This window comes from Neoarius graeffei, chromosome 8 (genome assembly GCF_027579695.1).
Source record: "Neoarius graeffei isolate fNeoGra1 chromosome 8, fNeoGra1.pri, whole genome shotgun sequence".
NCBI lineage: Eukaryota > Metazoa > Chordata > Actinopteri > Siluriformes > Ariidae > Neoarius > Neoarius graeffei.
In genome coordinates this window covers 73,458,638-73,472,477 of record NC_083576.1, presented here as the reverse complement: position 1 = coordinate 73,472,477, position 13,840 = coordinate 73,458,638, and the positions used below count along the sequence as shown (strand labels likewise).

At 38.6% G+C, this 13,840-nt stretch overlaps 1 protein-coding gene across 1 annotated transcript in view; it reads left to right on the top strand.

Annotated features, from left to right (window-relative positions):
• The first annotated feature begins 10,879 nt into the window (after positions 1–10,879).
• The window catches only part of samm50 (SAMM50 sorting and assembly machinery component), a 43,727-nt gene continuing 40,766 nt past the window's right edge, over positions 10,880–13,840 (top strand). Inside the window, exon 1 of the mRNA XM_060927032.1 lies at positions 10,880–11,049. Coding sequence (XP_060783015.1) covers positions 11,029–11,049 — 21 coding nt within the window. The 5' untranslated portion in view covers positions 10,880–11,028. The remainder of the gene's footprint in view (positions 11,050–13,840) is intronic.

The following is a 13,840-nucleotide window of genomic DNA, read 5'->3' as shown; positions in this document are numbered from 1 at the left end:
ATTCATACAATGATGCTCTCGCAGGACATCCCAGATGTTTGTCAAGCTGTTTAGATATACTTTATATTTCTCTCACTCAAACTTTTTCGATATGATTTTATTCCAGAGCAGTTCAACTGGGGCGGCACGGTGGTGTAGTGGTTAGCGCTGTCGCCTCACAGCAAGAAGGTCCTGGGTTCGAGCCCCGGGGCCGGCGAGGACCTTTCTGTGTGGAGTTTGCATGTTCTCCCCGTGTCCGCGTGGGTTTCCTCCTGGTACTCCGGTTTCCCCCACAGTCCAAAGACATGCAGGTTAGGTTAACTGGTGACTCTAAATTGACCGTAGGTGTGAATGTGAATGGTTGTCTGTGTCTATGTGTCAGCCCTGTGATGACCTGGCGACTTGTCCAGGGTGTACCCCGCCTCTCGCCCGTAGTCAGCTGGGATAGGCTCCAGCTTGCCTGCGACCCTGTAGAAGGATAAAGCGGCTAGAGATAATGAGATGAGATGAGATGAGCAGTTCAACTGAGTTATTCCAGGTGAATGAGCCTTTCTACTAAACAGCACTTCCTGCTTCCCCTCCAAAGATCTATCACAACTCTGCATGCAAATCAAACACCAAGTATTACAAACTGAAAAAAAGGTACTTGACATTTTAAATGTTAAAAGTACAGTATAAAGCCACATCTTGTGAAAAATATTCCGATATATTAAACTGCCTGCTTTTTGGACTAAAATGGTTTGTTTACTGCATCAGTGATTCATCCATCCATCCATTATCTCTAGCCGCTTTATCCTGTTCTACAGGGTCGCAGGCAAGCTGGAGCCTATCCCAGCTGACTACGGGTGAAAGGCGGGGTACACCCTGGACAAGTCGCCAGGTCATCACAGGGCTGACACATAGACACAGACAACCATTCACACTCACATTCACACCTACGCTCAATTTAGAGTCATCAATTATTCTAACCTAGGGTGACCAGATTTCCCTAGTCTGAAACCGGGACACTTTTGCGCGCGACCATGCTCGTGCTCGCACACCTTTTTTTTACGTAAACTTGACACTCAGAGAGTTGCTCTTATCATTTTGTTGAAGCTCACATTTATCAACATCTCACATGAAATAAAACAAACAGGCATTTTGTTATCTAGTAGCATAGTGGTATACAGATCAGTTAAATTATGGTCAGACAACAGATTTTGTAATGGCTGAGAATAGGCCAGGCTATGTCCATAGGCCAAATTTAAACTGATTTATTTCCCCTGTTTGTGAGAACACCAAGAAGAATGCATATGCACATGTAGGCTATATCTCTAAAATTGTATGCACTATACATGAACTTAATAAAGTAGATATGTGACCTCAACATAGCCTAGGTCAGAATCAACCTTACTAACCATTCCCCACAACTGAATGAACAAAGCAAGAAGATGTGTACAAAAGTGAACACTTTAATGGAAGGTGCAACAAGCTGTTCAATATGGCCAAACTGTCAGAATGGTATGTAAAACAGAAACAAAAAAGAGACAAGTGATTTAAGAATATATACCTACGGAAGCTGAGAGAGGCCCTTCATATAATCCTTTTTTTAAATTCACCTTGTTATCCCGAGATAACGACATAATTAATTCAGGATCTCGAGAAAACAACACAACTAATTCGAGATCTCGAGAAAACAAAACCGTTATTCCGAGATCTCGAGAAAACCGCTGAGAAATGGTTCATTCAGGTGCGCCAAGAGACTTGTGATATGCTGACTTTGGGGCTATTTCTCATTCTGTATAGACGCAACTTTGGTCATTAGAATGTCTGGAATAATCGATCACCTAATAAGGCAATATTTTGATCAGGGGTTGACACAGGGAGAGATTGCATTAAGTCTTTTAATAAGGGATAATTTCAAAATTAGTCCGCGGCACCTCAGCAGAAGACTGGCCCGGCTTCGTCTCTACCGACGGAGATACAGTGATCCAGCTGAGATCATGAAATAATTGTTTTGTTTTCTCGAGATCACGGAATAATTGTTTTGTTTTCTCGAGATCTCGAAATAACGGTTTTATTTTCTCGAGATCTCGAATTAGTTGTGTTGTTTCCTCGAGATCCTGAATTAATTAGGTCGTTATCTCAGAATAATGGTTTTGTTTTCTCGAGATCTCGAATTAGTTGTGTTGTTTTCTCGAGATCCTGAATTAATTATGTCGTTATCTCGGGATAACAAGGTGAATAAAAAAAGATTATATGAAGGGCCTCTCTCAGCAATAAAGGAGGAGAGGGGCGACAGCCCGAGGAAAGCCCCCACAGGAGCGCACAGCATTTGCAACATAGGCTACCCAACTCAGTACAAGAACAAAGCACTTACAGTGTGTGCAGTCGGCTTCATGTGCATTGTTCTGCACCTCTCGGAGGAAGGGGTAGGTGCCCTGTAAATCTTTGGAAAAGGTACATTTTCTTTTCGGCATAATTGCTGCGGCATTACTGCTGCTAGCTGCTAGACAAAGAACATTCGCACCAGTTAATGTTTATTTTATTGTTGCATGGCAACACGTTCTGTTGTCTGGAATAATGTGGCTAAATAAACACCCATGCCACAGGGCCAGGGGGCAGTAACCAGGAAAGTTTGCAATTCCTGTCAATTCATCAAAATAGTAAATGCAGACATTTCTCCGCTAATGATTCCCACGCTGCTCAGTCGCAAACGTCGCGAGTGGCGAAAACCAGGACATATCCGTGTCCCGACAGACTTTTGTCGGGACTCGGGACACACAACCCCAAATTGGGACTGTCCCGGTAAAACCGGGACGTCTGGTCACCCTACCCTAACCTGAATGTCTTTGGACTGTGGGGGAAACCAGAGCACCCGGAGGAAACCCACGCGGACAGCATGCAAACTCCACACAGAAAGGCCCCCATCAGCCACTGGGCTCAAACCCAGGACCTTCTTGCTGTGAGGCAACAGTGCTAACCACTACACCACCGTGCCGCCCAGTGATTCATCAAATCTTAATAAAACAAGCAGTATCAATATTGCAAAGGTCAATACCAAAAATGATTGAGAAACAGAGCTCTGGCATATGGGGTTTATATGAACATATGTAATTTAGCCTTTATAAAAGTTCTCTTTCAGTTCAGGCAATCCTTAACAAGAAACTTTTCTGTAAATGCATTACCCTTGAATGTGGTTTCACAGTGAAATAGATATTTAGATTCTTAACATCAAAAGACTTGGTTTTTGGTTTTAGTAATATGCAAATGTGTGTAACTATAATTGAGAACACTTCATTTACGAAACTAAATGTACATTTTGAACCAAACTCCAATACAAATAAATACTTGTTAGAATATCAGCAACAATACAAAACATTAATTACGATATCTGTATTTTAAGTTATTTATTAAAAGTGTCCTCCCTTAAAGGCTGTATCATGTATCTTTCCCAAAGGAGAATCATGAGAATTTTTAATTAATTAATCAATTAATCAATCAATTATTTAATTCATTTTGTTGACAAAACTGACAAACATGCAACACTGAAAACAGTCTGGCTAGGTTTGTAGTTAAAATGAGACTAATTCACAATTTAGCTCCTAAATATAAATCAATTTATATTTATGGCTTATAGCCGACTCGGTGCTACGTGTCCACATTCACTGGATATGAGCAATCACATGCTCTGATTGGTTACTCTACTACTAGGATATCAGTTAATATACCATGAGTCGAGAAAAACAAAATGGCGGAGCGTGTTGCTGAACCAACCGAGGACGAAATATAAACTCTACTCGAAAACAAAACCCCAAAAATACAAAAAAAAAAATGGAATAAAAGTATTTGATGGGAAGAACATATCTTTAAAAAAAATCAAGAATTATTATTATAGCAAGGCGGCACGGTGGTGTAGTGGTTAGCACTGTTGCCTCACAGCAAGAAGGTCTGGGTTCGAGCCCCGTGGCCGGCGAGGGCCTTTCTGTGCGGAGTTTGCATGTTCTCCCCGTGTCCGCGTGGGTTTCCTCCGGGTGCTCCGGTTTCCCCCACAGTCCAAAGACATGCAGGTTAGGTTAACTGGTGACTCTAAATTGACCGTAGGTGTGAATGTGAGTGTGAATGGTTGTCTGTGTCTATGTGTCAGCCCTGTGATGACCTGGCGACTTGTCCAGGGTGTACCCCGCCTTTCCCCCGTAGTCAGCTGGGATAGGCTCCAGCTTGCCTGCGACCCTGTAGAACAGGATAAAGCGGCTAGAGATAATGAGATGAGATTATTATAGCATTTTTCACAAATTGCTACTGTCATTTTGCCGGTTTGTTTACATTCAGTGAATGTGGATAGAATTTCTCAAAATCCAGTGTTTCTCAAAATCTGTTTCTCAAAATCCAGTGAATGTGGATATAATAAAACAGTTATTCCACTCAGTCTCATCGTATGTGGCTTATAGCCGACTCGGTGCTACGCACCTCGTCAGCTATCAGCTCATGAACGACTTGATTTTGTGGAATAACTGTTTTACATACACACACATACATACACACACATACACATACATATATATATATATATATACACATATTATATATATATATATATATATATATATATATATATATATATATATATATACACATATTTTATATATATATATATATATATATATATATATATATATATATATACACAGTTAGGTCCATATATATTTGGACACTGACACAAATTTTGTTTTTTTACCTGTTTACTGAAACATATTCAAGTTATTGTTATATAATGGACATAAAGTCCAGACTTTCAGCTTTCATTTGAGGGTATCCACATTAAAATTGGATGAAGGGTTTAGGAGTTTCAGCTCCTTAACATGTGCCACCCTGTTTTTAAAGGGACCAAAAGTAATTGGACAGTTGACTCAAAGGCTATTTCATGGGCAGGTGTGGGCAATTCCTTTGTTATGTCATTCTCAATTAAGCAGATAAAAGGCCTGGAGTTGATTTGAGGTGTGGTGCTTGCATTTGGAAGATTTTGCTGTGAAGAAAACATGAGGTCAAAGGAGCTCTCCATGCAGGTGAAACAAGCCATCCTTAAGCTGCGAAAACAGAAAAAACCCATCCGAGAAATTGCTACAATATTAGGAGTGGCAAAATCTACAGTTTGGTACATCCTGAGAAAGAAAGAAAGCACTGGTGAACTCATCAATGCAAAAAGACCTGGACACTCACAGAAGACAACAGTAGTGGATGATCGCAGAATAATTTCCATGGTGAAGAGAAACCCCTTCACAACAGCCAACCAAGTGAACAACACTCTCCAGGAGGTAGGCGTATCAATATCCAAATCTACCATAAAGAGAAGACTGCATGAAAGTAAATACAGAGGGTTCACTGCACGGTGCAAGCCACTCATAAGCCTCAAGAATAAAAAGGCTAGATTGGACTTTGCTAAAAAACATCTAAAAAAGCCAGCACAGTTCTGGAAGAACATTCTTTGGACAGATGAAACCAAGATCAACCTCTACCAGAATGATGGAAAGAAAAAAGTATGTCAAAGGCGTGGTACAGCTCATGATCCAAAGCATACCACATCATCTGTAAAACACGGTGGAGGCAGTGTGATGGCTTGGGCATGCATGGCTGCCAGTGGCACTGGGTCACTAGTGTTTATTGATGATGTGACACAGGACAGAAGCAGCCGGATGAATTCTGAGGTATTCAGAGACGTACTGTGTGCTCAAATCCAGCCAAACTGATTGGTCGGCGTTTCATAATACAGATGGACAATGACCCAAAACATAAAGCCAAAGCAGCCCAGGAGTTTATTAAAGCAAAGAAGTGGAATATTCTTGAATGGCCAAGTCAGTCACCTGATCTCAACCCAACTGAGCATGCATTTCACTTGTTAAAGACTAAACTTCGGACAGAAAGGCCCACAAACAAACAGCAACTGAAAACCACTGCAGTAAAGGCCTGGCAGAGCATTAAAAAGGAGGAAACACAGCGTCTGGTGATGTCCATGAGTTCAAGACTTCAGGCAGTCATTGCCAACAAAGGATTTTCAACCAAGTATTAGAAATGAACATTTTATTTACAATTATTTAATTTGTCCAATTACTTTTGAGCCCCTGAAATGAAGGGATTGTGTTTAAAAAATGCTTTAGTTCCTCACATTTTTATGCAATCGTTTTGTTCAACCTATTGAATTAAAGCTGAAAGTCTGAACTTCAACTGCATCTGAATTGTTTTGTTCACAATTCATTGTGGTAATGTATAGAACCAAAATTAGAAAAATGTTGCCTCTGTCCAAATATTTATATATATATATATATATATATATATATATATATATATATATATATATATATATATATATATATATATATATATATATATGTGTATATATGTGTGTGTGTGTGTGTGTGTGTGTGTGTGCGCGCACTGAGAGGCACTGGTAATTATATATTCTCTTATCCTGGGGTCCTTTGTGACCTTGCCGACTATTACACGCCTTGCTCTTGGAGTAATCTTTGTTGATCGACCACTCCTGGGGAGGGTAACAATGGTCTTGAATTTCCTCCATTTGTACACAATCTGTCTGACTGTGGATTGGTGGAGTCCAAACTCTTTAGAGATGGTTTTGTAACCTTTTCCAGCCTGATGAGCCTCAACAACGCTTTTTCTGAGGTCCTCAGAAATCTCCTTTGTTCGTGCCATGATACACTTCCACAAACACATGTTGTGAAGATCAGACTTTGATAGATCCCTGTTCTTTAAATAAAACAGGGTGCCCACTCACACCTGATTGTCATCCCATTGATTGAAAACACCTGACTCTAATTTCACCTTCAAATTAACTGCTAATCCTAGAGGTTCACATACTTTTGCCACTCACAGATATGTAATATTGGATCATTTTCCTCAATAAATAAATGACCAAGTATAATATTTTTGTCTCATTTGTTTAACTGGGTTCTCTTTATCTACTTTTAGGACTCGTGTGAAAATCTGATGTTGTTTTAGGTCATATTTATGCAGAAATATAGAAAATTCTAAAGGGTTCACAAACTTTCAAGCACAACTGTACATGGAATAAAAGTTTTCTATTTAAAATAATTATTGAACCAGAGTGAATCTGGAAGTGTTCTCCTTAAAAACAGAAAGACAGAAAACTCACCCAAAACACAGCTCTACTGAATTCTGCTCCTCACCTACTGTTTTAGTAGAAACACAAACCTTACAGCTCCAGCTCAGTGCATAGCTACACTGTTACACAAAACAAGGACGCGTTGTGCTGCCATGGAGACGTGCTGTCAGTCAAAGCTTTGATCCCGCCCACTGCGGTCTCAGGGGAGGGTTTTAAGCTATTAATTGATTTATAAACGCGCATCAGCTTATGTGTCATTAGTTTGGTTAACTCTAATGAGAAATGCCTCTTAATATGCTGACATATCACACTGAGCTCTTCTGAAATCCGTATGTAGTGTTTTATATATATATATATATATATATATATATATATATATATATATATATATATATATATATATATATAGTGGTGCTTGAAAGTTTGTGAACCCTTTAGAATTTTCTATATTTCTGCATAAATATGATTTAAAACATCATCAGATTTTCACACAAGTCCTAAAAGTAGATAAAGAGAACCCAGTTAAACAAATGAGACAAAAATATTACACTTGTTCTTTTATTTATTGAGGAAAATGATCCAATATTACATTTCTGTGAGTGGCAAAAGTATGTGAACCTTTGCTTTCAGTATCTGGTGTGACCCCCTTGTGCAGCAATAACTGCAACTAGACGTTTCCGGTAACTGTTGATCAGTCCTGCACACCGGCTTGGAGGAATTTTAGCCCGTTCCTCCGTACAGAACAGCTTCAACTCTGGGATGTTGGTGGGTTTCCTCACATGAACTGCTCGCTTCAGGTCCTTCCACAACATTTCCATTGGATTAAGGTCAGGACTTTGACTTGGCCATTCCAAAACATTAACTTTATTCTTCTTTAACCATTCTTTGGTAGAACGACTTGTGTGCTTAGGGTTGTTGTCTTGCTGCATGACCCACCTTCTCTTGAGATTCAGTTCATGGACAGATGTCCTGACATTTTCCTTTAGAATTCACTGGTATAATTCAGAATTCATTGTTCCATCAATGATGGCAAGCTGTCCTGGCCCAGATGCAGCAAAACAGGCTCAAAGCATGATACTACCACCACCATGTTTCACAGATAAGATAAGGTTCTTATGCTGGAATGTAGTGTTTTCCTTTTTCCAAGCATAACACTTCTCATTGAAACCAAAAAGTTCTATTTTGGTCTCATCCGTCCACAAAACTTTTTTCCAATAGCCTTCTGGCTTGTCCACGTGATCTTTAGCAAACTGCAGATGAGCAGCAATGTTCTTTTTGGAGATCAGTGGCTTTCTCCTTGCAACCCTGCCATGCACACCATTGTTGTTCAGTGTTCTCCTGATGGTGGACTCATGAACATTAACATTAGCCAATGTGAGAGAGGCCTTCAGTTGCTTAGAAGTTACCCTGGGGTCCTTTGTGACCTCACAGACTGTTATACGCCTTGCTCTTGGAGTGATCTTTGTTGGTCGACCACTCCTGAGGAGGGTAACATTATTCTTGAATTTCCTCCATTTGTACACAGTCTGTCTGACTGTGGATTGGTAGAGTCCAAACTCTTTAGAGATGGTTTTGGAACCTTTTCCAGCCTGATGAGCATCAACAACGCTTTTTCTGAGGTCCTCAGAAATCTCCTTTGTTCGTGCCACGATACACTTCCACAAACATGTGTTGTGAAGCTCAGACTTTGATAGATCCCTGTTCTTTAAATAAAACAGGGTACCCACTCACACCTGATTGTCATCCCATTGATTGAAAACACCTGACTCTAATTTCACCTTCAAATTAACTGCTAATCCTAGAGGTTCACATACTTTTGCCACTGACAGATATGTAATATTGGATCATTTTTCTCAATAAATAAATGACCAAGTATAATATTTTTGTCTCATTTGTTTAACTGGGTTCTCTTTGTCTACTTTTAGGACTTGTGTAAAAATCTGATGACGTTTTAGGCCATATTTATGCAGAAATGCAGAAAATTCTAAAGGTTCACAAACTTTCAAGCACCACTGTATATATATATATATATATATATATATATATATATATATATATATATATATATATATATATATTAATTAAAACAAAAGGTGGTCTCCTCACACCAAATATTGACTTTGTTTCATTTATTATGGCTTACTGCTGGTTACAGTATTTTTTTTAATGTTGAAATATTTAATTTCATTATTTTTTTAAGCCACTTTTGGTCTACAGCATTTCTTTATATGTGCCTAAGACTTTTGCACAGGACTGTGTGTATGTTCGTGTATATGGTATGCTATTGGACTTGCCTGATCCATCCTGGTGCCCTGTGTCTGGTTGGAGTCTCATTACATTGCTCCTGTAGAGCACGGCCTCATATGGACAGTTGAAAGTCACACTTGGAAGACGGTCTGGACTCTTACAGTAATGCTTTTATGACTGAGGACTACAGTTGACTTGCTAACTTTAGGACTGCAGTTATCATGAACAGTTTTGCACTCGAGCTTCCATCAATGAAGAGTTATAACATCAACGAAACTGACTTCATGTTAAAACTGTTAAAATGTTATCACGTTGTCTGTTATCACCCAAATGAGGATGGGTTCCCTTTTGAATCTGGTTCCTCTCAAGGTTTCTTCCTTGCGTCGTCTGAGGGAGTTTTTCCTTGCCACCGTCGCCACAGGCTTGCTCATTGGAGATAGATTAGGGATAAAATTAGCTCATGTTTAACATCATTAACATTCTGTAAAGCTGCTTTGCGACAATGTCTATTGTTAAAAGCGCTATACAAATAAACTTGACTTGACTATCAGGCTTGTCTGTTTCATATGATTTAATGTGATGAAGGATTATTGTCTTGTGTTTGTCATAATGTTAAGAAGTTAATCCCCTCTGTACTTGAGGGGGTTTGTGGAATTTATTCTTATAGTTAAAGGCTAGAAGAAATACCTTTCAGCCCTTATTTATTGTCATTTTATTATATCCATCCATCCATCCATTATCTGTAGCCGCTTATCCTGCGCAAGGTCGCAGGCAAGCTGGAGCCTATCCCAGCTGACTACGGGCAAAAGGCGGGGTACACCCTGGACAAGTCGCCAGGTCATCACAGGGCTGACACATAGACACAGACAACCATTCGCATTCACATTCACACCTACGGTCAATTTAGAGTCACCAGTTAACCTAACCTGCATGTCTTTGGGGGAAACCGGAGCACCCAGAGGAAACCCACGCGGATACGGGAAGAACATGCAAACTCCATACAGAAAGGCCCCTGTCGGTCGCTGGGCTCGAACCCGGACCTTCTTGCTGTGAGGCGACAGTGCTAACTACTACACCACTATTATATATCTTGTGATAATTTAATTTTTAGAAATATAGATGAGCAGAGCCAGGGGTATTAACACATTTTTCTGAGCCACCATTCAATGTTTGTTTGTTTGTTTGTTTGTATATTTACAGGGGAGAAAAATTGGAAAACATAAAATAATTTTCCTCAAATGGTGTGTTGAAATTATAACAATTATTTTTTATTATTATTTAAAACATATTTTAATTTATTTTTACTTATGACTTTTCCACAAGAAACTACGTCATTTGATTTTTTTTTAGGATAAAGCTTACAATTTTACAAATATCGAAAGAAAATAATGGGCCGAGTTCCAAATTACTCTGCATATGTAGTGCTGTAGTGCACTAGCATATAATATTTACTGCTCCTACCGCGAGCCTAGTGCACTTCTATTGAGACTGAGTAGCGAATTGTATGTCAGCCTCACGATATGACGCGCGTAGAGGGGCGTGGTTAACAAGTGTCATGGCGCCTTACCGGTGAAAAGCTAGTTGTGTTAGCAAGACGCTTTTGGAAATTGACACACAGCGGGTTTTAAAGGTCGTCGTATTTTTAGGATTATTTGAATGTAAAGGATAAAAACAAACAAACAAACATGGGGACTGTACACGCAAGAGTAAGTTTATTTCCCCACAGTTTTTAATTGAGGAACCAAAGTAATGACCTCTGGACAGTGACTCCAACACTTTTATTGAGTTCTGAATGACAGAGAGGGAAAAAAACAACACAGTCACGGTGTGAGAGTTTAAAAAGGAAAACTCTGAAAATATTCCACATAAATATCAGCCGGAGAGAATGAACTGTGCTGCATTTTACTGTATAACCACATGAGCTGATGATAATTTGGATAAGGAAAGAGTTTCCGTCTGGTGTTTGTTTATATTTTAGGATAAAACAGTGACACTGAACTTAAATGGAATTACAGACTTATTATTACAGAGTTATTATTACGTTATTACAGAGTTGGAGATATAATAATAATAATAATACAATGTGAATAATATACACTACCGTTCAAAAGTTTGGGGTCACTTTGAAATGTCCTTATTTTTGAAAGAAAAGCACTGTTCTTTTCAATGAAGATCACTTTAAACTAATCAGAAATCCACTCTATACATTGCTAATGTGGTAAATGACTATTCTAGCTGCAAATGTCTGGTTTTTGGTGCAATAGGTGTATAGAGGCCCATTTCCAGCAACTCTCACTCCAGTGTTCTAATGGTACAATGTGTTTGCTCATTGCCTCAGAAGGCTAATGGATGATTAGAAAACCCTTGTACAATCATGTTAGCACAGCTGAAAACAGTTGAGCTCTTTAGAGAAGCTATAAAACTGACCTTCCTTTGAGCAGATTGAGTTTCTGGAGCATCACATTTGTGGGGTCGATTAAATGCTCAAAATGGCCAGAAAAATGTCTCGACTATATTTTCTATTCATTTTACAACTTATGGTGGTAAATAAAAGTGTGACTTTTCATGGAAAACACAAAATTGTCTGGGTGACCCCAAACTTTTGAACGGTGTTGTAAATGTTTTCAAAATGCTAGTCGATTGCTGATATTCTTACTGGGTCATTCCACGTCAATTCAACCGGGGCCCGGTCTCAAAAAATTCTGAAAAAATCACCAGATGTACCCATGTTACCTAGGAGAAACACTGTAAATGTATTTGAATGTAAGATGTATACTTTCCATGTTACAGCCGGTTTTACTGGGGGAGAGGGTGTCAATTTTGTTCAGACTCTTCTTTTTGTCAAAGTTCACAAGCCCATAGCTCAAGAACTAAACCATGTAGGAGGCTCAAATTGTGCATGCTGGTACATAAATAGGAATAGTATGTAGCAAAACTGTCATTTTGGGTCTGGATGATCCTGCATGGTCATAGCACTCCATCAAAGATGATCAAAATTTTATTGGAGTTTTTGGCTGTGCTCTGTTTAGGCCTTCAGGAGACATATTTTTACCCAACATAGGCTCTTGATTTTTTTTTCCCTTATTGAGATAAGTAGAAACGCTCTCAAAAAAAGCAATAAACAGAAAGGAAACTCTATCAGTGTTTGAACAGAAGACCTCACAAGTCAGACAAATCATTTTGGATGTCATTTTCAGAGCACCGTAACACCTTGTGGGAATGTGCGCAGATTTTTTAAATATTTTTTTCTTTATTCTCCATGATCCCTTCTTTTTAAAAACACCAATTTGGCTTGTCTTACTCGAATCTTTCTTTTTTATTTTCCACCCTGAACATGGGCAAAATGCACCATTGAGAGCAATAAGGGTTGTTTTAAAATCAGGGTACGGTACGCAAGCTAAAAATCACATTTAACACTTATTATCTTCAATATCAAAAGGCTTGACTAAATAAACTTGGTTGTTTATTGTAGCCCTGTGATAGCTCTATTTACCATGCAAAAAAAAAAAAATTGGTGATAACGTTATGTTTGGTGAATGTATGGCAATATATGTCATATTTAGCAAAATTACTCGTGTCATTTAGAAAAAGTGCTTTTTTGACCACAGGTAGCTCCAAAAGGGATGCACTTACATCATTCTTTATACCATAAAACACATATTTGGTTCCATATCATTGGAAACATAGTTAAGTTTTAATGTTGAATGCCAGTAAGTTTTCAGACTATTTTGATCAAATTAGTATGTAATTGTGTCAAAAAAATGTCCTCTCCGAGACAGCTAATTTTTCAATATAAAATAACATATCTAAAATGATTATTTTCATCCTTAAATGTGGTCAAAATATTGGGACATAAATATTAGAGACAACTAACACAAAGCTTACAGCCTTATATTTAAAAGCACTATGGAAGTAGTGGATTCTGAATTGTCAAAAAAAAAAAAGTCCTCTCCAAGAATCACTTCATTTGTTTCTCCCATCTTATAGCAGATTACACAAAACTACCATACACATATGTCAAAAAATTACCTGAAATCTGTTCTTTAACTTGTCCTTCACTTAAAAACTGGTACAAGAACCAGTTTGAATCAATTTGAATTTTGGACCCCTGTGACACAAACTTTGTACCCTGATTGTAAAACAACCCTTATGTTTTCTATAACATTAATGTAAAGAGTAAATAACCAAAGGCCAATTTTGCCCTGACATGATCACCTGAGAGTGCCTGTGCAGGGGCGGAGGGATCCTTTTCAATTTCAATGATTCAGTGATTTTAGGGGCACCTGTGGTTATTCTCAATATTGAGAGTATATTTTGCCCATGTTCAGGGTGGAAAATAAAAAAGAAAGATTCGAGTAAGACAAGCCAAATTGGTGTTTTTAAAAAGAAGGGATCATGGAGAATAAAGAAAAAAATATTTAAAAAATCTGCGCACATTCCCACAAGATGTTACGGTGCTCTGAAAATGACATCCAAAATGATTTGTCTGACTTGTGC